A 22124-nucleotide genomic window follows, 5' to 3' on the forward strand; every position below is an offset into this window, starting at 1 on the left:
CTTTCTCCCAAAAGTCACTCAGCTACCTGCCTCCTGTCGTTTGGAGGTGACTCTCACCCGGAAGCTCCTGTCTGTCACCTCCTCTTCCTCCTGAATGATCGAGAGTTCATCCAACTCCAGTTCCCTAAATCGGTCTCAAGGGAGCTGCAGCTGGATACACTTATTGCAGGTGCAGTCATCAGGGACAATCCTGCTGTCCCAGATTTTCCACATCCTGAATTCGGAGCATTCCACTGCCATAGGTGCCCTCTCCATTACCTGTTCTTGTTAATATGCAAAGATCTCACCTGATCTTAGCTTACCTGAAAGAAGCACATCCTCAGCCTCTGCTTGCCAAAGCCTCTCAAGTTGGAAGAAACTTGTTTGCATATTTCCTTTTATTGCCTTCTGGCAAACTCTTGTTTTCAACAAGATACGTTTATTTGGTGTTTTTTTTTCTGAATGAAAATCCAGGGAATTATCAACACCGGTTCATGCAGTTTTTAAACCAATAGGTAATGTTGATTGGTGGTTTACTTAAAACTTTTATAATATTGTGCTAAAGGCAAGTTTTATAATTATGTAATGACAAATCTATTTTGACTTTATCTTTGATCAATATAAATTATTGCACTCCCAGATGTTGATGGTAAATGCTCCACAGCTGCTTTCCAAGAAATCTACCCCATGAGACTGATCAGTTGATCAGTTTTTGCCTGAACTATGTGTGTTTCACCATAGGTTTGTACCCTGTCCCCATCTTAACTACTTTGTCTTCACATTGTTTTCAATTAATTGCTTCTCTTTTGATATAAATTTACTGGAATTCCCTCTTCTCTTTGGAATTTCCAAATTCAACATTGTTATCAACTCTGTATCACTGTCATCACTGGTTCTTGGGAATTCTATTGACTTTATAGTTGTAGCTTGCATTTTTGGAACTTAATAGATCTTAATAAATTAGACAAATTCATGAAAATGTATTGAAATTCTTTTCAGGAAGTTGCACTTTAAAAAAAAAAGAGCCAAATGATGCTGATTATTCAAAATTTGTTAGAATTCTTTACCCCTTCTCATTCTCCTGAAATTCATGCCATTTTTGTTTAACAAAATTCCAGGCTTCACTTCAAAATTAGGCCTTTGTGTTCTCGATTGTTCTCTTGCCATTGATTTTTATTTATCCTTTCTTCTCTTTGAACAGTGCTGAGTTTCTACTTACTCTGATCGCACCCAAGACAGGCCAGTACCTGCACATGAGCCTGCTCTGAGCCCCATCTGCACTCTATAACAATGCAGTTATATTAGTGTCCCATGTGTTCCTCGTAAGGTTCAAACTTGCTTCTACTCAAAAAGAACTCCCCTTTAAGGAGAAAGTGTATGTGCCCTATTTCTTTGTTGTCCTTATTTACAGCTTTTATATTGTGATGTAAAGTTTTTGTTTTTGTTTCAGCAGGTGTAAGAAACATTAAATTTTAAAGCTCATTTCTTCTTGTAGTGCACTGTAGTCAAAATCCTGCATTTCTGATACCTTAACTAATGTTACTGGGCAATATAATCTTCCAATATATTAATTATTAATATTTCTAATATGGCATGATTTAGCAATTTTGAAATTTCTGAGCTAACAATTTCTTCAGTAGGGTTAATTGACTCATATTAATATCTAATAAATCTGCTTTAGAGTCACAACACTTGGCAGCAGCATTCATTTCATTTGTATAAATGTACACAACAGCATCCAGTCGTGAGTAAAACATGAAGGAGTGTAGTCATCATGATTGAAGTAAAAACACAATGCTAACGAAACTCAGCAGTTCAAACAGTAAGTTTGATGTTGCAAAGATACCAATGTTTCAGGCTTGAGCCCTTCATCGAGCTATGTATCTGTTCCCAAGATGAGGTCTTCCAATCTAGATTATCCGAAATATTATCCTCCTTCCGAAAACATGGCTTCTCCTCTGCCACCATCAACTCAGTCATTACCCGCATTTCTTCAATTTCCCTCTTATCTGTCCTGGCCCTTTCAACCTAAGATGCAACCTACCACCTCATCCAACACATTATCCTTCATAATTTCCACTACCTCCAAGATGATCCCACCACTAGACGCATCTTCTCCTCTCCACCCCCTTTCTGCCTTCCGTAGGGACTGCTTTCTCTGTGACTCCATCATCCACTCATCCCTCCCCATCAATCGCCCCTCCCCACGGCACTTTCCCCTGTGGCCACATGGGAAGTGCCATACTTGTGCCCACATCTCCTCCTTCACCACTATCTGGGCCCCCAAACAGTCCTTTCAAATGAAGCAACACTTCACTTGTGTATCCACGGGAGTTATCTACTGGATCTGGTGCTCTTGTGGTGGGCTTCTCTACATCAGAGAGACTGAATGCAGACTGAGAGATCGCTTCACTGAGCATCTTCCCTCTGACCGCACCAGTGACAGGGATCTCTCAGTGACAAACCATTTCAATTCTGCGCCCCACTCCCATGCTGACATGTTTGTCTATGGCCTCAAGTACTATCCTACCAAGATCATCTGTCAATTGGAGGAGTAACATTTAATTGTCCCTCTGTGCACTCTCGAATAGAATGGCATTAACATAGACCTCCTGTTTCTCCCTCCCTTACTGTCTTCTCTCCTCTGGCTCTTCACTCCCTTCCCTGTCCATTCACATAGCCTTCCAACCTCCCTCTGTTTGCTGGTGTGCCCTTCCTCCCTTATTCACCTATTACCTCCTGCCTGTGGGATGGTGCTCCTCTCTCCCACCATTTCGTTTGGGAGCCTGTCTACATTTTTCATATCTTGATGAAGGCCTCAAGCCCAAAACGTTGGTTATGTATCTTTGCAACAAAAAGAACAGTTTAACTTGCTGAGTTTTTCCTGCAACATACAGTCATTATGATGATGTCAGCTATGGGAAATTGTCTCCAGTTTGCTGTGCTGACACGGTTCCAGAGAACAATGCTCAACCTCGTTGGTTTGGTTTACCTAAAAAAAAATCACAGAATATTAAATATGTTCAAACATGGTGGTTTACGTTCCACAATTATTGTTAATAAATTTGGGTAGAGCTATTCTTACTTTAGTTGTCTCTTGATTCAAAATGCCTCAGTGCTGCTAAAATTGCTGCTGCCAATTTAATCTGAACATGGAAGTGTTCTCGAGCACCAAGCTAATACCAAATCTAACTAGTGCCTCTGCATGTGGCAGGTCATCAGGCTTCCTTTCTGCCTAGTTCACAATCACATTGGTGGCTTGTAACTTAATGCAAGTCCATGTAACGCATTGCATTATTATGGGTGATCTTCACGCCCTTCCTGGAGAACTTTCCGAACTTAGTTCTCATGCTTTGGTTTGAAGCTTCTGTAGTACTCGTAGTTTTTCGCAGTAATAGAGTCCTGACTTGTTCCCCTGTCACTCCAGGAAAGGAAGTTCTTCAAACTCCTGATTGGAAAAGTAAGTTTCAATGCTTGGACCTGTGTTGATGCACTGACTAAGGGATTACACCACTCTATTTAAATTTTAGACATTATCTTTCAGTAATTTATTGGCCAAGGTTGCATAAAGCTCTGTTTGCTCGGTTCTGAAGTAAACTTTGGAATGGTTTGCAGTTTTTTTTCCACTGGCCCAGAATGGTTTGCTGTAAGTTGAACTGCATGATATAAATATCAATTTTGGTTTAAGTTTGAGGCTAGTTTTAAATGATGTATGTGTTGATATTGGGAGGGAAATGCTCCAGATTGGAGAAATAAGAGCCCAATCCCTTAAACATAGAGGGAGCTCCCACTAGTCAGTTTCTTTTTCCTTTCATGGGTGTAAAGGGTGGTTTATGAAATTGTTTTTATTAGAACTGCCACAAAAAAATAGAAAAGCTGATTACTTTATTTGTGTATTTAAAGGCTGCAGTGTCACTTCATCCCACTTGGTAGTATGATGAGCAAGTTGAACATCAGTCGTAGATAATCTTCAATCCTCCAATTTAATTATCGATTTAAAATTTACAATATAGTAGCAGGCCCTTCTCGCCCACAATCCAGGACTGCCTGATTATACCTATGTGACCAATGAACTAATCCCATACATCTTTGAAATGTGGGAGGAAACTGGAACACTGATGCAGTCATGGGGAGAGCATACAAACTCCTTACAGACAGCGGTGGATTAGAGTCCAGGTCACTGGCGCTGTAATAGCATTACGCAATCTGCTACACTGACCATGTCACTCACTAAAATGCTCAACTAATTGGAACAGACATGTTGTCTGAAATATTTCCACGGTTCTTTGGAACAGAAGATGTACAGTCTTTACACACAGATAATTTGTAGATCAACGTATTAAATAATGAGCTGTCAACATAAATATCTGTAGATTGATCACCTTCATGAGTAGTTAGTCACTGTTGAAAGCTTGCTCATGCATGGTGTCGAGCATTAATTTGCATTGGTGCAATGGCTCCTCGAAAGACGACATTGTTTAAAATTAAAACAAATTCATTTTCTTGAAACCAAGCTTTTTTTGAAACAAACGTTACCTGTTTATTAAAGATATTTCAGAACAGGACCTTCTATGAATAAATTCGGAGGTATTCTGAAAATTTAAGATGGGGAGCAAGAGGCTGAGAGTGGATCTGAAGGATTATTCTTCACTCAGAGGATGTATAGAATCTGGAAAACCATGATTTATGAGAAGGTGTGGGAAGCAGCTGCTCTCAATGTTTAATGTCCGGACAAGCTTATGAAATGTTAAAGCACAGCAGGATGGAGCCAGGTGTAATATATGGGATTAGGAGAGATGAGTACTTGATAGTTGTGATGGAGACGGTGAACTGGAGAGCTGGTTTTTCTGCTGTTTTATATTTGCAGCATCTACAGTTGTTTGACCTTCACCTCTAGCTGGTTAGTATTCCTTCAATGCTGTCCAAAGCGAGGGAGGTACAAAGGTCTAAAGAAGGCCAATGTAACACTTGTCTCAAAAATAAAACTTGTAGGGCCATTCCTCTGACTTCTCCCCTAAACTGCCCTCCACTCATCTTAAATAGATGTTCTCTGATATTTGCTATTGTCTACCTTATTGTCCCTCATAATCTTATAAACCTCTATCAAGCCATTTCTCATTCATCAATGTTCCAAAGGACAAAGCCAACTTTCATAAGACATGTGCTCCAATCCAGGCAACATCCTGGTAAATCTCTTCTGCGCCCTCACTAAAGCATCTGCATCTTTCCTGTAAATCTGATCTTTAGAGGAAGTATCTGTTTGGACTTTAAGGAAAGCTCAGGGTACTGGGACAGATGGAGTAACTATGGCCAAATTGTGCCTTGGCCTCTTTCTATGCCATTATGAAACCATGATCCCTGGCTCCTCAAAAAAACCTGTGACATCCTTTGCCAACCTCCTGTTGGCAAAACATGCTGCACCTCAATCCGGCTCAATCCTCAATGGGGTCGGCATTGTCGAGGCTAATGCAAGGCTGTTATTGCACCAATGATCCAGGTTGGAATCTGGAGCTGTCTGTCAGTAGCTTGTGCATTCTCCCCATGTCTGCATAGGTTTCCTCAGGGCCCTCTGGTTCCTCCCACCGTTCAAAATGTACCGGGATTATAGGTGGCATGGGCTTGTGGGCCGAAAGGACCTGTTACCATGCTGTATGTCTAAATTTTTTTTAAAAATTAAAAAAATCCAAACTCTGCAGTGTGACCTCTCACTCAAAATACTTCTCCATCAACATCCTTTCTCCATCCAAAGATGTGAGGTTGGTAGATTAATTGGTCACATGGGTGTCATTTGGATGGTGCGACTCGTATGCTGGAAGGACCTGTTACCATGAAGAATCTCTGAATTAAAATTAAAAAGCCCTAATTTTCTCCTGATTTCTAGGGTTGATACCTGAGTGTGGTCCTTGCCTCTGGATTCCCAATCTGACCAACCTGCAAATCTGAAAGGTTTCATGAAAAAAGACTTACAGTTAATGTCACCAGGATCTCTGTGTTCCTGGGATTTCAAGACTCAATATGCCACTTGGCTCTAAGCTTTGTAAATTTCATCTTTTGCAGGGCATTCTTTGGAGCCTTCTGTAATAAAAGAAAGTATCAAAGAACTTGACTGTCATTCTGTCTATTTACTCTTAATTTTGAATTCAGGGTAATGCTAAAGATATGAAAGAATGAGACTGCCCAATTTATCAAATGTATCAGTCAAAAACAAAGATCTGAGTACAGGTAAATGGTTCCATAAAAATGATGACACAGGTAGGTAGTTTGAGGAAGAGAGCATTTGGCATATGAGCCTTCATCAGCCAGTGCAGGAACAGCAAAGATTGCTGTACCTAGCAGGACTGGGAGGTTTGAACTATAAGAGCCAAATAGACTGATTTTTCTCCATGGAGAATTGGATGCTCAGTAAAATCTTTAGGGACATGAATAAGATAAATAGTTATTTATTTTTAATACCAGGGTAGGTGAATCTCAAACTAGAGGGCAGAAATTTAAGGTGAGAGGGGAAAGATTTAAAAAAAATCTGAAGGCATCTTTTCGCCCCCCCCCCCCCCCCCCCACAAGCTGCCAGAGGAAATGGTAGAAGCAGAGACAATTGTAACATTCAAAAGATATTTACTTGGGTACGTGGAAAGGAAAGGTTTGGAGGGATGTGGGCTGAACCCAGGCAATTTGCTTGACTGGCAAGGATGTTGGGACGAAGAGCCATTCTCTGTGCTGTGGAACTCTGGCACATCTTTGTAACATTGCTAACTGATTTGAATAATATTCCTCATCTCATTGTGGGATTTTTATATCCAAAAGAATGTTGCAAACTGATAAGGTAAGCAAAAATTGTGCATTTGTCTGAGTTTTCACCCTGCAGATATGTGTGAGTTTTAAGTTGCGGAGGTGCAGCAACAGCTGAAATGTTCACATCCAAACCAAACCCCTGCTGACTTCCAGCTTCACTTTAACAGAGAGAGCACATAAAATTGGCCGTCCCTGCAGCAAAAGCTGGGTGCATTTGGGAGTGGGTAAGGAAGAGTTATGAGGAGCACAGGAGAAGAAGAGCTTTGGGATGAGTTTTTCGGCTTCACTTGTTGACATGAAAGAGTTGCTGTGCATCATTTAACTTCCCTTTTCTTCACCAAATGATGATGATCAGTCCCCATCTAAAGGGAATGAAATTCCAATTCTGAGTCTGAACACTCCCATTTAATCTTTCCATCTCCTTTCTCTCAGCATAGATCTTCCATTGCAACTCGTGTAGCATGACTGGAGATTTGGGACACCCTTGGATAGTATTGGATTTGTCCTATCATTTTACCAAATTTTGTGTATGGTGTGTTTGATTTGTTAAATGCATCTGTTGCATGTTAATTATTTTTTAAAAAAAACTTTCTGTAATGATTCCACTGTTCTCGCAAGTTGGAAAGGGAGTCTTGGAAGAAAAGGTTTGTAGACACTACCATGTGTATAAGGCTGTGGTCATTGGAAGTGGACTATGGAAAATAAGGGCAACTGGAGACCAAGGAGGTGCCTCGTTACGTTTGATCTAATGTCAAGTGGTGAGTAATGTTCCTTTCTAACCTTGATCTGTTAAAATTGCAGTTAACTGTAAATCTAAATTTACCAACTTGCACATGAGCAGTTTGGAATTAGTTGTTTTGTTTCCCCAGTAGTAGAAAAACTGCATGCCATATAAGTGGTGTAACTCCTTAAGCGTCAGTTCAGTGAAGTTCCCAGTTTTTGTTCCGTTTAATAGTAGGGCGAGAGATACTTGCTTTGTGTGTAAAATGGTGTGGTTTTCCTTTTCTCTCTCAGTGCATTGAAGCTTTGATGTTCCTCTTATACATTTTGTGCACCAGGCTATCCATGGCATCTGACCTTCTTCACTGCTGTTCCTGTTTGCTAATATTTGTTTTCCCATGAAGAGCACGAATTCAATTAAGTGATTTAACTATGACATTTTCTTTCTTTCTTAAGACTGGAAAGAAGGCAGTTAAGGCTATGCTGTGGGTATCAGCAGACGGATTGCGAGTGGTAGATGAGAAAACCAAGGTCAGTTTATTGTGTTGCAGTTCATGTTCAAATCCATAGCCTCTGATAGGATTGACTTTCTTTCCAAGTTGAGCTAAACTGTAATTAACTCTTAAAATATTTACTGCTTTTAAAAGTCACAGCATGATTTTCATTTCCAGATAGTTTAATGCAGAAAGAATTCTTATCTTCTATGAAACATTGCAGACCTATATTTGCCTTGTATTCACTGCCATGGGTTGCCTCCGATGGCCTCTCTCTTGAATTTGGCTAAATCCATGTATAGGCCAATCTTGCTTGATTTAGTAGTCCTTCAGTCGAACTAAGGACAAACTTTCTCAAAATATCTTTGACATTCAGCCACATTTAAGAATACTAAAATTGAAATAAAAAACATTCCAAGACATTTTAAAAATACTTAATAAATACGAAACAATTTTCAGATGTTTGGAGTAAAACGGGGGAGTCACAGAGGATGCAGCCCCAGAGAGGGGAAGATGTGACTGGTAGGGGATCACGTTGAAGGGGGCAGAAATTCCAAAGATATCTTTTTGGATGTGGAAGCTGGTGGGGTGGTAGGTGAGGCCAAGGGGAATCTTTTTTTGCATCTAGAGGCATAGAGGGCCAGGGCAGATATGTGGGAAATGGAGGACATGCGGGTAAGGGCTGAGGTGGTGGAGGGGAAGCCACATTTGTTGTCAAGGCGGGCTCAAAGATCATAGCCATCGCCCCATCTATCTCTTCCCTCACTTGCCATAGCAACCTGGAGTATATCTCATTTGGCCCTGGGGATTTATCAATGTTTTTAAGAAAATCCAATACTTCCTTTTCCTTAATCTCAACATTGTCCAGCACACTGTCCTGTTCTATTCTGTCCTCACCTTGATCAAGTTCCTTTTCTCTTGTGAATACTGATGTAAAGTCTTCACTTAGGACCTCCCCAACCTCTTCAGCCTCCAGACACATGTTGCCACCTTGCAGGTGTAGTCATCAGGGACAATAGTGCTGTCCCATATTTCCCCACATGCTGCATTTGGAGCATTCCACTGCCCCAGCTGCTGTCTCCCGTTATCTATTACAGTGAAACCCTGTTATAACATGATCGTTTGGGTCCATAAAATGTCATCGCAAAAAAATCCGGGGTCGCAGTAAGTAGGGGTTACTTGCATATACAACGAGAACATCAGCAACAGCGTGGAACCAGATGCTTTCGGCAACTTGTACAACCTGCCTTACCTCCATTTTGGCCGAATCCCTGTCCTACCTGAACAACCTAACCACACTCCAGCTGCATTACCTGGGTATCAGCTCCCTGCAGGAGCAAAACCCTTGGCAGCTGTACAAGCTGAGGAACTGACCACACTCTGGCTATGCTGCAAGGGAGCGCACTACCCCGATGTGCAGCCTGGCTGTGTTGCGCCTGGACAGCAACCCGCTGCAGACCAGCCTGCCTCTCAGCTTCAACCAGCAGCCTATGGTGTGCGCGTCTCCGGCTGGCCTGCAGGACAGCCGGCTGCTAGAGTTCTGCGGCACCGTGCTCCACCACTCGCTGGCCTGCCACAAGCCCCAGATCCGGGAGCAGTCACCACAGCGGGTGGTCGAGGACCAGACTGTGTACTTCAGGTGCTGCGTGGACAGTGCAGGCTAATCAACAGGTCCAATGACTCATTGCGTTATATCCAAATTCGCATTAAATCGGAATGTCGCAAAATTTTATGCGATGCCAATTTGATACCACACAAAATTCGATGCGACGCAAAGTCAATGCGACGCAATGTTTCTGTCAATAGACACTGTCTCCGTCACTCTGTCTATGTCATAAATTTTATATGTAAAAATGAAGTACTAGATTTTAGTGTTGATGTCTATGTAGTGACTTTCAAACAAAAATATAATGTGAAAATAATAAACAATGTTTAAAAAAAAAATGCTCCTATTTTTCCTATGAACGTACAACACAGGAACAGGCTCATCGGATGCCCAAATGTTATTTTAGATGTTTTTAAATGGCTTATAATCTTCAAGTTATACTTGAATTAACCTTAGAGTTTAATTTTAAAGCCATCCTGTGATCTCAAGATGATGGATGTATCTCCAAATAGATTGAGCAATTTGAAAGAGAAGGGAAGGAAGAGAAAGTGAGTTGGATATAATTGTGTGCTTGACAATCAGGAGCTGGTCTGAATCCAGGAGAACAGTAGATTAATGAGAGTGAACGCAAATGTAATGGATGGTGCAAAAACATTTCTGGTAGACTGAGAAGAGTTGGGCCAAGCACAGTGTTTTGAAATCCAGAGAAATGGTGTTTGTGTCTCAAATTCTGTTCACCTTTCATGTTCCTTAATATTGGTTCAACTGATGTAATTTAATCAAGGTCTATATTCTCAAAAGGTAATTGGGGGAAGCTAGTTGGAGATGATGAAAAGCAAATCATAGAACTTCAGATGCTGAAATTTTGAAATAAAAATAGGAAACGTGGAAACACTCAGCAGGTCAGGAAGTTTAATTCTGTTTCATTTTTCCCAGATGCCGGCTGAGTTGCTGAGTGTTTCCAGCTATTTCTGTTTTCATATAATTGAAGCTTAATTTTATATATTTGAAGTTTGGTTGTTCAGTATTAATGTGGAACTACAACCCTGGATTGTAACAGGCTTGGTACAACACCGGCAAAGATGGTGTGTCAGGATAAATGGGATCACAAGGATATTTGGAGTGGGAAAAGTGGGAGGTGTAAGTATTTGGCTTTTTTTTTATATAGAAGAGGGGATTGTTAAGGACAGGATATATAAGCGTTCTTCTGGGATATTCAGCATAGTTCTGTGAGGGGAAGGTCATGCTACCTGAGCCTAACTTGAGTTTTATTTGAAGAGGTAACAAAAGAAATTCATGGTAGGGCAGCAGATGTGATGTACGTGGATTTCAGTATGACATTTGACAAGACTCATTCATTTAGAGAAGAACAGTTTTCTCAAGGATAGTCAGCAGGACTTTGGAAGGGTAGATCATGCCTCACGAGCCTAATTGAGTTTTTTGAGGGAGTAAGAAATTGATGAAGGTAAAGTGGTAGATGAGGTATAAATGTATTTTAGTAAGGTGACTGACAAGATCTCCCATGGTAGACTCATTCATAAAGCCATAAGGCATGGGATTTGGAACCTTGGCTGTGTGGATCTAGAATTGGTTTGCCTGTAGAGAGTAGTAGTGGACAGAAAGTACTCTGCCTGGAAGTCAGTAACTAATGGAGTTCTGCAGGGATCTGTTCTAGAACCCCAGCTCTTGGTGATTTTATAAATAACCTGGATGAAGAAGTAAAAGGATAGGTCAGTAAGTTTGCAGGCGATACAAAGCTTGTAGGTGTTGAGAATAGTATTGAAGATTGTCATAGGTTAAACAGGACAGACAGGATGAAGAGTTGGGCAGAAAAGTGACAAATAGAGTTCAGCCCAGATAAGTGTGAGGTGATGCATTTTGGAAGGTCAAACTTGAGGGCAGAGTACATGGTTAATGGTAGGATACTTAATAGTGTGGAAGAACAGAGGGAGCTTGGGATCCAAATCCATAGATCTGTCAAGGTCGCCGTGCAGGTTGTTTGGATAGTTAAGAAAGTTTGTGGTATGCTGGGCTTCATTGGTTGGGGGATTGAGTTCAGGAGTCATGAGGTTATGTTGTAGCTCTATAAATCTCTGGTGAGACCACACTTAGAATATTGTGTTCAGTTCTCATCACCTCATTACTGGAAGATGTGTAAGGTATGGAGAGGGTGCAGAAAACATGTGCCAGGATGTTGCCTGGAATGCATGGTCAGAGGTGGTTGTGGAGGCTGAAATAATATGGACATTTAAGAGATTGGTAGACAGGCACATGGATGAAAGAAAAAAAAGGAAGTTTCAAAGTAGGAAGGGTTTAGTACTTTTTTTGGTAGGAATATATAGGTCGACACAACATCGTGAGCAGAAGGCCCTGTACGGTGCTGTAATGTTCAGTAAAAGCTTTATTTCTGAATTGTTGAAATTTTCATATTTGATAGCCTTGACTATTAGTTATGTTTAAAGGGGGTCTGTACTTTTACTTTTGTGTCTGCAGTTGAAAAGGCTTTGTAAAACAAAGCACAATTAGATAACATTTCATTTTTTGGAATGTTCTTGAAATAAAATAGAATGACATACGTAGTGTTAAGACTCCCTGACTCAACAGTAACACATAATGTGATCTGATAGGGTTGATCAATTAGTCAAGTTGGTGAACAAGATTTTGAGTCTGTAAAAGGATTGGACTAGCTCTGACATTCATTTAGCAATTAACACAAAGCATGAGCAGATGAGGGATAGCTTGGCTCAGCTCGGTCACAGGTAGTTCAATGTTTTTCTTTTTTAAAAAGGGCATTTACGAGATAGCAAATTTTGCATTTACCAGGTTGAGGAGAAACACTTAATTGCATTATTTAGAAAGTGCATCTCTCAAACCACAGCTTTGGAAGTGATAGCTTGCATGAACTTTCTAGTTATCACACAATACAAGGACGCCATCTGGTGCCTGCCTAAAGTAACTAACTTTAATGTGGTCGGATAATTCAGGAAGGCATGCAGTCTGGGATTGTAAGAACACAAATTATTAATAAAAGGTTACATTGTTCATTTGTAATAACTTGTTCCTTTTCCACTCAGGACCTAATTGTCGATCAAACGATAGAGAAGGTATCCTTCTGTGCCCCAGACAGAAACTTTGACAAGGCATTCTCGTACATCTGCCGGGATGGGACAACCAGGCGCTGGATCTGTCATTGCTTCTTGGCTGTTCGTGATTCGGTAAAGAAATCCCTTTACTCTTTGGTTATTTGGGTAGGGTTGTTGGGGACATGAACAAAAGACTCACATGGGCCTCTTGAGACCAGTCGAGGAAATATAAGGTTCCTTGGCCTGATGATGTGAGTTTGAAAACCATGTTTAGTTATGTTAAAAATTCTAGAGTGGTCATTGTAAGTATGAGAAACAGATTCTTTGGCAAGGATGGCAGCACTTCACTTGAGGTGACCAAAGGTGATTGGTGTTACTGCAGGCAGTTGCAAGTATTTTGTTGAAGGCTGCAGAAATTTCCTCTGAAATTTGCTGTGAAATTTTCAGTCACAAAGCTAATGTAATTTAATAATTTTCCATTGTAAAAATAAAGAGCAAATATCAAAACTTATTTTGAGGGAGAATGAATGGTTTTGATTTTCTCTCACTGCAGCTAAGATGAAAGGAGGAAAACTTTTATGTGAAGGCTGCACTCCGTGGGTGAATCTGACTGTGTGGTGCTGCACAAGTGCACAATTGGGAAGGGTCTTGGTTCATCTCTTGGCTTTCTCAGGCTGATTTCTGCATTCTCCCTGCAAACAAGATCAAATTAAAGATCCCTGGTTTTGTGTAACCAGAGGTTTGTGTTTGTTGGCAGCTTTTCTTGGTAAGGTTCTAAGCCTGCTCAGATTGACAATTGTTTTTGTGACTGAATTTCTCACTGGGTTAATTTAGCTTATCTCTACCTTGATGGCTTAAGTGTTCTTGAGAACCAATACATTGAGGCGCACATGGTAAATTCTGCTGATTATGCATTATGACAGGTATATAGGAAATGAAGTCCCCAATGTTTGCATTTGTTAATGATATTGTCATGTTCCTCAGGGAGAACGTTTAAGCCATGCTGTGGGCTGTGCTTTCGCAGCATGTTTGGAAAGGAAGCAGAAGCGTGAGAAGGAATGTAATGTTACTGCCACATTCGATGCCAATCGAACCACCTTCACCAGGGAAGGTTCCTTTCGAGCAATTACAGCCACTGAGCAAGCAGAGCGTGAAGAAATTATGAAACAGATGCAGGACACCAAGAAAGGTAAAGAAGCAAAATAGCATTGGGACCAGGTGGTGGAGGGGTGGGGGATCTGCAAGTTCTTCTAATAAGAAAAATACTTATTCAGCAAAACAAGTGGTGGATTATTATACTGATAGGGATTGGACCTTTCTAGCTATGCCAGCTCATAGAAAGAACTCTAGTTTCATCCTCCACTAGTTATTCACCAATCTCTTAAATATTCCTCTGATAATCCTGTGAAAATTATTGCATATCCATTTACCACACTAGAAATAAGATGTCAAAAAAAAATGAGGAGTTCATATTCATTGTCTAAAATATCAAGGAGAGAGAGAAAGTATTCAAAAAGCACTTAGACTGCAGGTCTTTGTATCGAGAAGACCACACAATATAGAATGCGCCTTTCTTTCCCCCTTTTTGACATATTTATGCAAGCTTTGTCAATGTTTCTCGTCAGCCTACATCTGTTTTCTACTTTCCCTATCAATGCATTGGTCCTCCTTTCATGAATTTTGACTTTTTCTGAATTCTTAGTTTACTAATCTTCTTTTCAATATCACATACTTATAATTTCATTGAGTATTTTAACTTTTGCCAGCAACAATAGGATCACTATTTCCTTTTGGGGTTTTGTACCTTCATGTTCTCAGTATTACCCAGCTTTCCTGGCTAACTTATGCTACTGACCTTCCATTTGCTTTTTAAGACTCCAATTTCAGATTAAAATAAATCACTTACAATTCTATCATTTTTGCAATTATAGTTCACTTAAAGGATCTCATCTTAAACAAAACTGGATTGAAAATACCTATAGCTATTCTCTTGTTGGAGTTGGTGAACTGGAAAATCATTTGTGTATACTATAGAAATATGACAAGCAAATTGATAATTTGTTTTACCCAGTCAGTTTGTGGATTAAGCAAATCCCTGATGACTGTATTACCAGTAAGATGAACCTCTAACATACACTGTACTCTCTACATTACCACTACATGGTGGGAACCTATAGTTGTCCTACAATGTTTTCCACTTGTGTTTTCTTGCCATCAACCAAACTGGTTTTTCTCATTGATTTTATAGATAGTTTGCAAAGATTTTCACTTAAAAAAAAAAGGGACCGGGCAATATCCCAGTAAAGGAGATCTTTAAAAAATATATATAAAAATAAAGGAGGTGATTTAAAAAGTTGGCATTTTTTTTTTAGAATAAATGTATGTGGTTTTCAGATTTGTTCATTAATTTGGTTATTCCCAGTGCCATGAGCTAAGGAAGGTAGTGCAGACAAATGTGTGGCTGAGGAAGTGGTGCAGTGTGCAGGTTTTCAAATTCTTGGATTATTGGAACATTTTCTAGGGAAGGGGTGACCTGTACAAGTGGGACAGGTTGCAGCTGAACTGGAGGGGAACCAATAACCTGGCAGGGAGGTTTACTAATGTGTTGAGGTGGGGTTAAACTAGATTTGCAATGGGGTGGGAACCAAAGTGCAGAGGAGGAGGCAGTTGGCACACTACAAGTAGAGACAGCTGGTAGGGAATTTGTGTGGAAGGGCAGACAGAGAGGGCAAAATTACATCAATGGGGATGAATTAAAATGCAACAAAAACTCAGCTTTAAAAAAAAAGTAACAAATATAGGGCTAAAGGTTTTGTATTTAAATGCACACAGCATAAGAAATAAAGAGGGTGACCTTGTAGTACAGCTGCAGATTGGCAGGTATGATGTTGTGGCCGTCATGGAGTCGTACCTTAAGGATGTCATGGAGCTGAATGTCCAAGGATAGCAGGAAAGCAAAGGTAGTGTGTGGCTTTGTTGATAAGGAATCACATGAAATCGTTAGAATCAAATGTAGAATCAATGTTGGTCGAGTTAAGACACTGTTAGCAGTTATTTACAGATTTCCAAACAGTAGCCACAGTATGTGGGCAACAAATTACAACAGCAATTAGGAAAGACATATTAGAAGGGCCATGTTATGGTAGTCATTGGGGATTTTAACTTCCAAATAGAGTGGGAAAACCAGGTTGGGACTGGATCTCAAAAGAGAGAATTTGTAGAATGGCTACAAGATGGCTTCTTAGAACAGTCTGTGGCTGAGCCGACCAGGGAAATTACTATTCTGGATTAGGTATTGTGTAATGAACCAGAGTTGGTAAGGGAACCCTTAGGAGACAGTGATCATGGAACACAGAGCATTACAGCACAGTATGGGCACAGTTCCAGTGATTGGGACTAGGATTCGAGTCCCACGCTGTCTGTAAGGAGTTGGTACGATCTTCCTGTGTGTGCATAGGTTTTCCCCGGGGTTTCCGGTTTCCTCCAACCTTTCGAAACGTATCGTTAATTGGGCCGAAATGGCCTTTTACTGTTGTATGTCTAAATTTAATTTTTTTTAAAATTAGTACAGACCCTTCATCTCTCGATGTTATGCCAACCTATATATTCCTGCCAAAAAAAAACTAAACCCTCTCCACCTCATAACCGTCAATTTTTCTGGTGGTTGCTACTCCCACCTTAGGAAACAGGTGCTGGCTGTCTACCTTATCAGAATCCTGGAGACCTCTATTAAGCCACCTCTCATCCTTCTATGCTCCAGAGATAAAAGCCCTAATTCTGTTATCCTTTCCTTGTAAGACATTTTTCCAATCTAGGCAACATCCTGGTAAATCTCCTCTGTCCCCTCTCCATAGCTTCCAGATCCTTCCAAAATGAGGTGACCAAAACTGAAGTATGGTCTCACCAGAGATTTGTAGAGTTGCAACATGATTTCTCCACTCTTGAAATCAAACCCAGCATTCCAAAGGCCAGGGGTGGTCAAACTTGCTTAACGCAAGACCCACATACAGTAAGCTTCAAATGCCGCAAAACATGAAAAAATATTATGCACATATATTTCACGCTTTCGTGAACATTTTGTAACAATTTTATATAAATATAAAGAAATGTATGTCATAATATTTATTCATGTATGTAGTTTTAAAACTGATAATTTGTATTAGTTTCAATAATCAAAAAGTACACGTATATTATCAAATATTTTCAAAATACTGACTGATTTTGTATGTATATCTCTGCCCAAGGAAGCAATGGAGACTGTCTCATTAAATATATTTAAGATACAGTAAGATAGAGTTTTGCATCGTAGGCAGATTAATAGTTATGGGAGAGAGGCGGAGGTGGGTCCATGGCCAGATCATCTGTGCTTGCACTGCATATGTTAACAGGTTCGACAGGCCAGATGGACAACACCTGCTCTTGTTCCTGATGTGTTCTCTTCAGGGATGCTGCTACCTCTGATCTCTGCAGATATCTGCCCCATTGCAATGTCCACAGCCAAGTACACATGGGAAGTGACCCAATGCAAAACTGCCTCCTGCAGCAGAGCGAGGACAGGGTCCCACAGCTCTGGTCATCCTTGTTCTGCCCTCTGCTCCCCACTTCCCAGTTACCGGTGGGATGGGGGAGCAGCTGCTTGGAGCAGAGGCTGGAGTATGGAGAAGTTTAACCTCTGTACTGCCTGATGCTGACTCTCCATCCAGTGGGGCCAGGGCTTGCCCTTAGCCACTGACAAGACCTTCACTGCTGCTGCCAGCTCCAGCCCTGTTTTGGCTTGGCACATGGATGAAGTACTCCTGGGGACCTCCTGCTGCCTCTCATTTCCATCTCTATCATCTTGTTTCCCCCCCCCCCCGCTGCCAGTGTGCCTGCCTCTGGGGCAGACCCCCCCTGCCTCTGGGGCAGACCCCCCCCCCCCGCCTCTGGGGCAGACCCCCCCCCTGCCTCTGGGGCAGACCCCCCCCCTGCCTCTGGGGCAGACCCCCCCTGCCTCTGGGGTAGACCCCCCCTGCCTCTGGGGCAGACCCCCCCCTGCCTCTGGGGCAGACCCCCCCCTGCCTCTGGGGCAGACCCCCCCCTGCCTCTGGGGCAGACCCCCCCTGCCTCATTGAAGCTCTCCTGGCCCAGCCTGGCTTCCCAACCTCTATGGCTGCTCCCTTCAGAGGACCCTCAGCTTTGCCCACCCTCATACTGCACCTCCCACTTTGGCGGCACTTTGGTGTAATGTGGCCCAGCCTGGGCAGGGAGTATCCAATTCCAGCATGCACCGCTCGCTTCACCTTTTTGCAGACTGTACTTCCTATGCCTACTCGCTGTCCACTTTCCTTGTCATACACCCCAGGCTGACCACCACCCCCCCACCCCCAGGATGGCTGTAGAGATTCATAGTGTCTGAGGGCAGTTTCAGGAGCGCTGGCAACTCCTCCAGCCAACATATTTCCATGAGCTGCATATTACATATCAAAGAGCCACATGTGGCTCGCGAGCCATAGTTTGGCCACCCCTGCTATAGGCCTTCTTAACTACCCTATCAACCTACAGCAACATAGATGGATGTATGGATTTGGACCCCAATGTCCCTCTGTTCATCCACATTCTTAAGTAACTGATCATTAACCCTGTACTCAGACTTCAAGTTTAACCTTCCAAAATGCATCATCTTAGATTTATCCGGATTGAACTTCATCTGCCACTTCTCTCCCCAACTCTACATCCTGTCTATATCCTTTTTTAACCAACGACAACCTTCAACACTATCCACAACTCCTCCAACCTTCATATCATCTGCAAAACTATTGGCCCATCCATCCACTTAATCTTTGTCGTTTATACAATCTACAAGGAAAATTGTCCCAGAACAGATCCTGTGGAACTCCACTAGTCATTGATTTCCAGGCAGAATACATTCCATCCACCACTACTACCCTCTTCTTTCTGCAAGCAAGCCATTTCTGAATCCACACAGCCAAGGTTCCATGGATCCAATGCTTCATGACTTTCTGAACGAGTCTCTCATGGGGGTCCTTGTCAAATGCCTTGCGAAAATCCATGTAGATCACATCTACTGCCCTACCTTAATCAATTTCTTTTTTTACAACCTCAAAAAAACTCAATTAGGCTCAGAAGACTGGGCACAGATTGGAAGATCACTTCACTGAGCACCTTCACTCCATCCGCACCAGTGATGGAGTGGCTATTGGGTTCTCCCAATAGCCAGTTATTTCAGTACTGTGTCACACTCCCACACTCGCATGTCTGTCCATGGTCTTGTGTACTGTCCCATCAAGACCATCCGGAATTGAAGGAACTATACCTGATTTTCCGTCTGGGCACTCTCTAGTCTTGGCATTAACTTTGACTTTTCCAGTTTTTGCTAACCTCTCCTCTTATCCTTCCCCTTTTTCCAGTATACTCCCCTCCCTTCGCCCAGTCATACCTCCTCCCCTTGATCACTGTTGTCCCCTCCCTCCCTTCTCCACTATCACCTCCTGTTTTTGTGACCACCCCTCCCCTCTACTCTGGCTCTTTGATATGTCATATGCTCAAGCCTGAAATGTTGGTTATGTATTTTTACCTTTGCTATATAAAGGATATTGCCTGACCTGCTGAGTTTCTCCAGCATTGTGTGTTTTTACTTCAACCGCAGTGTCTGCAGATTTTTGTGTGTTTTTTTTAAAAACTCATGAGGCATGACCTCTCCCTCACAAATTCATGCTGACTATTCCTGAGAAGACTGTACTTCTCCAAATGCTCATAAATCTTGTCCTTAAAATTCCTCTCCAATAGTTTGCACACACTGACGGAAGACTCGCTGGTCCATAATTCCCAGGATCCCCCCGTTACTTTTTAAAAAAACTTTTGCCATTCTCCAATTCTCCAGCATCTCCCCGGAAGACAAAAAGGATGCAAAGATAATTTTCAACACTCATCTGTCTCTTCCCTCCCTTCCCAAAGCAACCTGGGGTTTATCTTGTCTGGCTAAGCAGACTTATCAATCAATGTTTTTAAGAATATCCAGCGCTTGTTTTCCCTGATCTCACACAAGCTTGTTTTATTGTGAGTTCAACTTGACTAAGGACCTTATTCTCTGGAGAACATTGAAGCAAAGTATTTGTTTAGGACCTCCCCAACTTCCTCCACCTCCAGGTACATGTTGCCTCCTTTATTCATATGCACCCATTCCTTTACTCTTGTCATCCTTCTGTTCTTCATGTATGCGTAGGATGCCTTGGGGTTCTCCTTAATTCTATTTACCAAGGCCTTCTCGTGCCTCATGATGTTTATGACCCCTTCCTGTTTCTTGCTTCCTATATCTAATGTATGCTTCTTTCTTCCCCTTAACTAGCTGTCAACATGGCTTCCTTTTCCTACCTTCTTTTCCCTGTCTCAGTGGGACAGACCTAGCTAGAACCCCATGCAAATGGTCCCTAAACATCCCCCACATTACTTCTGTGTTTTTCCCAGAGAACATGTGTTCCCAATTTACTCTCCCTAGTTCCTGCTTCATCCCATTGTAATAAGGCCTTCCCCAATTAAATGCTTTCCCATTTAGTCTGATTTTTTTTAAAAACCCCTATCCGTAGCGATGCTAAAACTCAGGGAGTTTTACCAAAATGCTCCCCCACCACCTGACCTAATTTATTACCCAGTATTAGATCCAGTGTGGCCTCTCCTCTAGTTAGCTGGTCCACATACTGTCAGTAATCCTTCTTGGACACACCTGACAAATTCTGCCCCATCAATATTTGGGAAGTTGAAGTCTCCCATAACAACAACCCTGTAATTTCCTGCACCATTCCAAAATCTGCTTACTTCTCTGTTATTTGGTGTCCTGTGGACTATTTGGGGACCTACAGTGATTGCTCCTTTCTTATTTCTGACTCACCCTTGCTGCAGTATACACTCCCTCTGCAGCATCCTCCTTTTCTACAGCTGTGAGCTATCCCAGACCAGTAAGGCTACTCTTTCTCCCCCCACTTTTAATTCCCATCCTATCCCTTTTGAAATACCCAAACCCTGGTACCTGCATTATCCAATCTTGTCCTTGTGTCAACATGTCTCTAACAGCCACAACATCATAATAGACACATTGAAACCCCTAAGCTGTCTACATTTATGTTTCTTCCCCTATTAATCCTTCCTCACAAACCCACAAGGCGTTGCGTCATGCTTTTCACCTTCAGCCCTATATTCTCAGCACTCACATTCTGGTTCCCATCCCTCTGCCAAACTAGTTCAAACCTCCCCAACAGGTCTAGCAAACCAACCTACCAAGATGTTGGTCTCTTCCCCAGATCTGGTGCAGGCTGTGTCCTTTGTACAGGTCAGACCTTCCCCAAAAGAGATCCCAATGATCCACAAATCTGAACCCCTGCCCCCTGCACCAAATTCCTATCCTCACTGGGACATGGCACCCGCAGCAATCCTGAGATTACCACCCTTGAGGTCCTGCTTTTCAGATTATTTCCTAATTCCCTACAACATGTGGCTATTCACCCTACTGCTTCAGAATGTTGTGGACTCAATCTGACATGTCCCTGACCCTGGCAGCTGTGAGGTAACATACCATCTGAGTCTCAATCTCATTCACAGAATTCCATAATATAGAATTCGCCCTGCAGTTTGAAAGGGAGAAATTAGAAGTAGTGGTGTTATTATACTAATGGAATAAAGAAGATCACAGGGATAAGAGAGAGGAACTAGCAAAAGGTAATCAGTCAGGCATGCTAGCAGGGAGGACAGCAGAGCAGCAATGGCTGGAGTTTCTGCGAAAAATAAGGAAGGTTCAGGACAGATGCTGTAAATTCCAAAAATATTTGAATAGAAAAATGACTCAACTGTGGCTGACAAGAGAAGGCAAAGTAAAGACCAAAGAGAGGGCAAACAAGGAAGCAAAAATTAGTGGGAAGATGGAGGACAGGGAAGTTTTTAAAAGTGTACAGAGGAGGTTCACCAGGTTGATTCAAGAGATGAGAGTGTTAGCCTATGAGGAGAGATTGAGCATATGGGACTGTACTTGCTGGAATTTAGAAGAATGAGGGAGGATCTTGTAGAAACATAAAATTATGAAAGACATCGATAAGATCGAGATAGGCAAATTGTTTCCATTAGTGGGGGAGACTAGAACTAGGGGACATAGCTTCAAGATTCAGGGTAGTAGATTTAGGATGGAGATGAAGAAGAACTGCTTTTCCCAGAGGGTGGTGAATCGATTGAAATTGTTGCCCCTTGAAGGCGACCTCAGTAAATATATTTAAGACATAGTTGGATAGATTTTTTTTACAGAGTGGGGGAATTATGGGATATGTGGAAAAGGCAGGTAGGTGGAGATGAGCCTATCATCAGATCAAATGAATGGCGGAGCAGGCTTGACAGGCCAGATGGCCTACTTTTGCTCCCATTTCATGTTCTTAAGAATCGGTAGATTTTGGCATGGTTCTGGAGGAGTGGAAA

At 41.9% G+C, this 22124-nt stretch overlaps 1 protein-coding gene across 7 annotated transcripts in view; it reads left to right on the top strand.

Annotated features, from left to right (window-relative positions):
- Window positions 1-22124, top strand: part of LOC138753884 (protein numb homolog) — a 143736-nt gene that overhangs the window by 110900 nt on the left and 10712 nt on the right. For 4 of the 7 annotated variants that reach the window (XM_069917424.1, XM_069917423.1, XM_069917425.1 and 1 more), the window contains 4 exons: window positions 3407-3439; window positions 7945-8019; window positions 12663-12803; window positions 13656-13860. In XM_069917424.1, coding sequence (XP_069773525.1) covers window positions 3407-3439; window positions 7945-8019; window positions 12663-12803; window positions 13656-13860 — 454 coding nt within the window. Of the gene's footprint in view, window positions 1-3406; window positions 3440-5864; window positions 7527-7944; window positions 8020-12662; window positions 12804-13655; window positions 13861-22124 lie in introns of those variants that run through there. The other 3 variants (XM_069917422.1, XM_069917426.1, XM_069917427.1) reach the window with 2 other exon arrangements.

The sequence above is a fragment of the Narcine bancroftii genome, chromosome 2, assembly GCF_036971445.1.
Source record: "Narcine bancroftii isolate sNarBan1 chromosome 2, sNarBan1.hap1, whole genome shotgun sequence".
Classification (NCBI taxonomy): Eukaryota; Metazoa; Chordata; class Chondrichthyes; order Torpediniformes; family Narcinidae; genus Narcine; species Narcine bancroftii.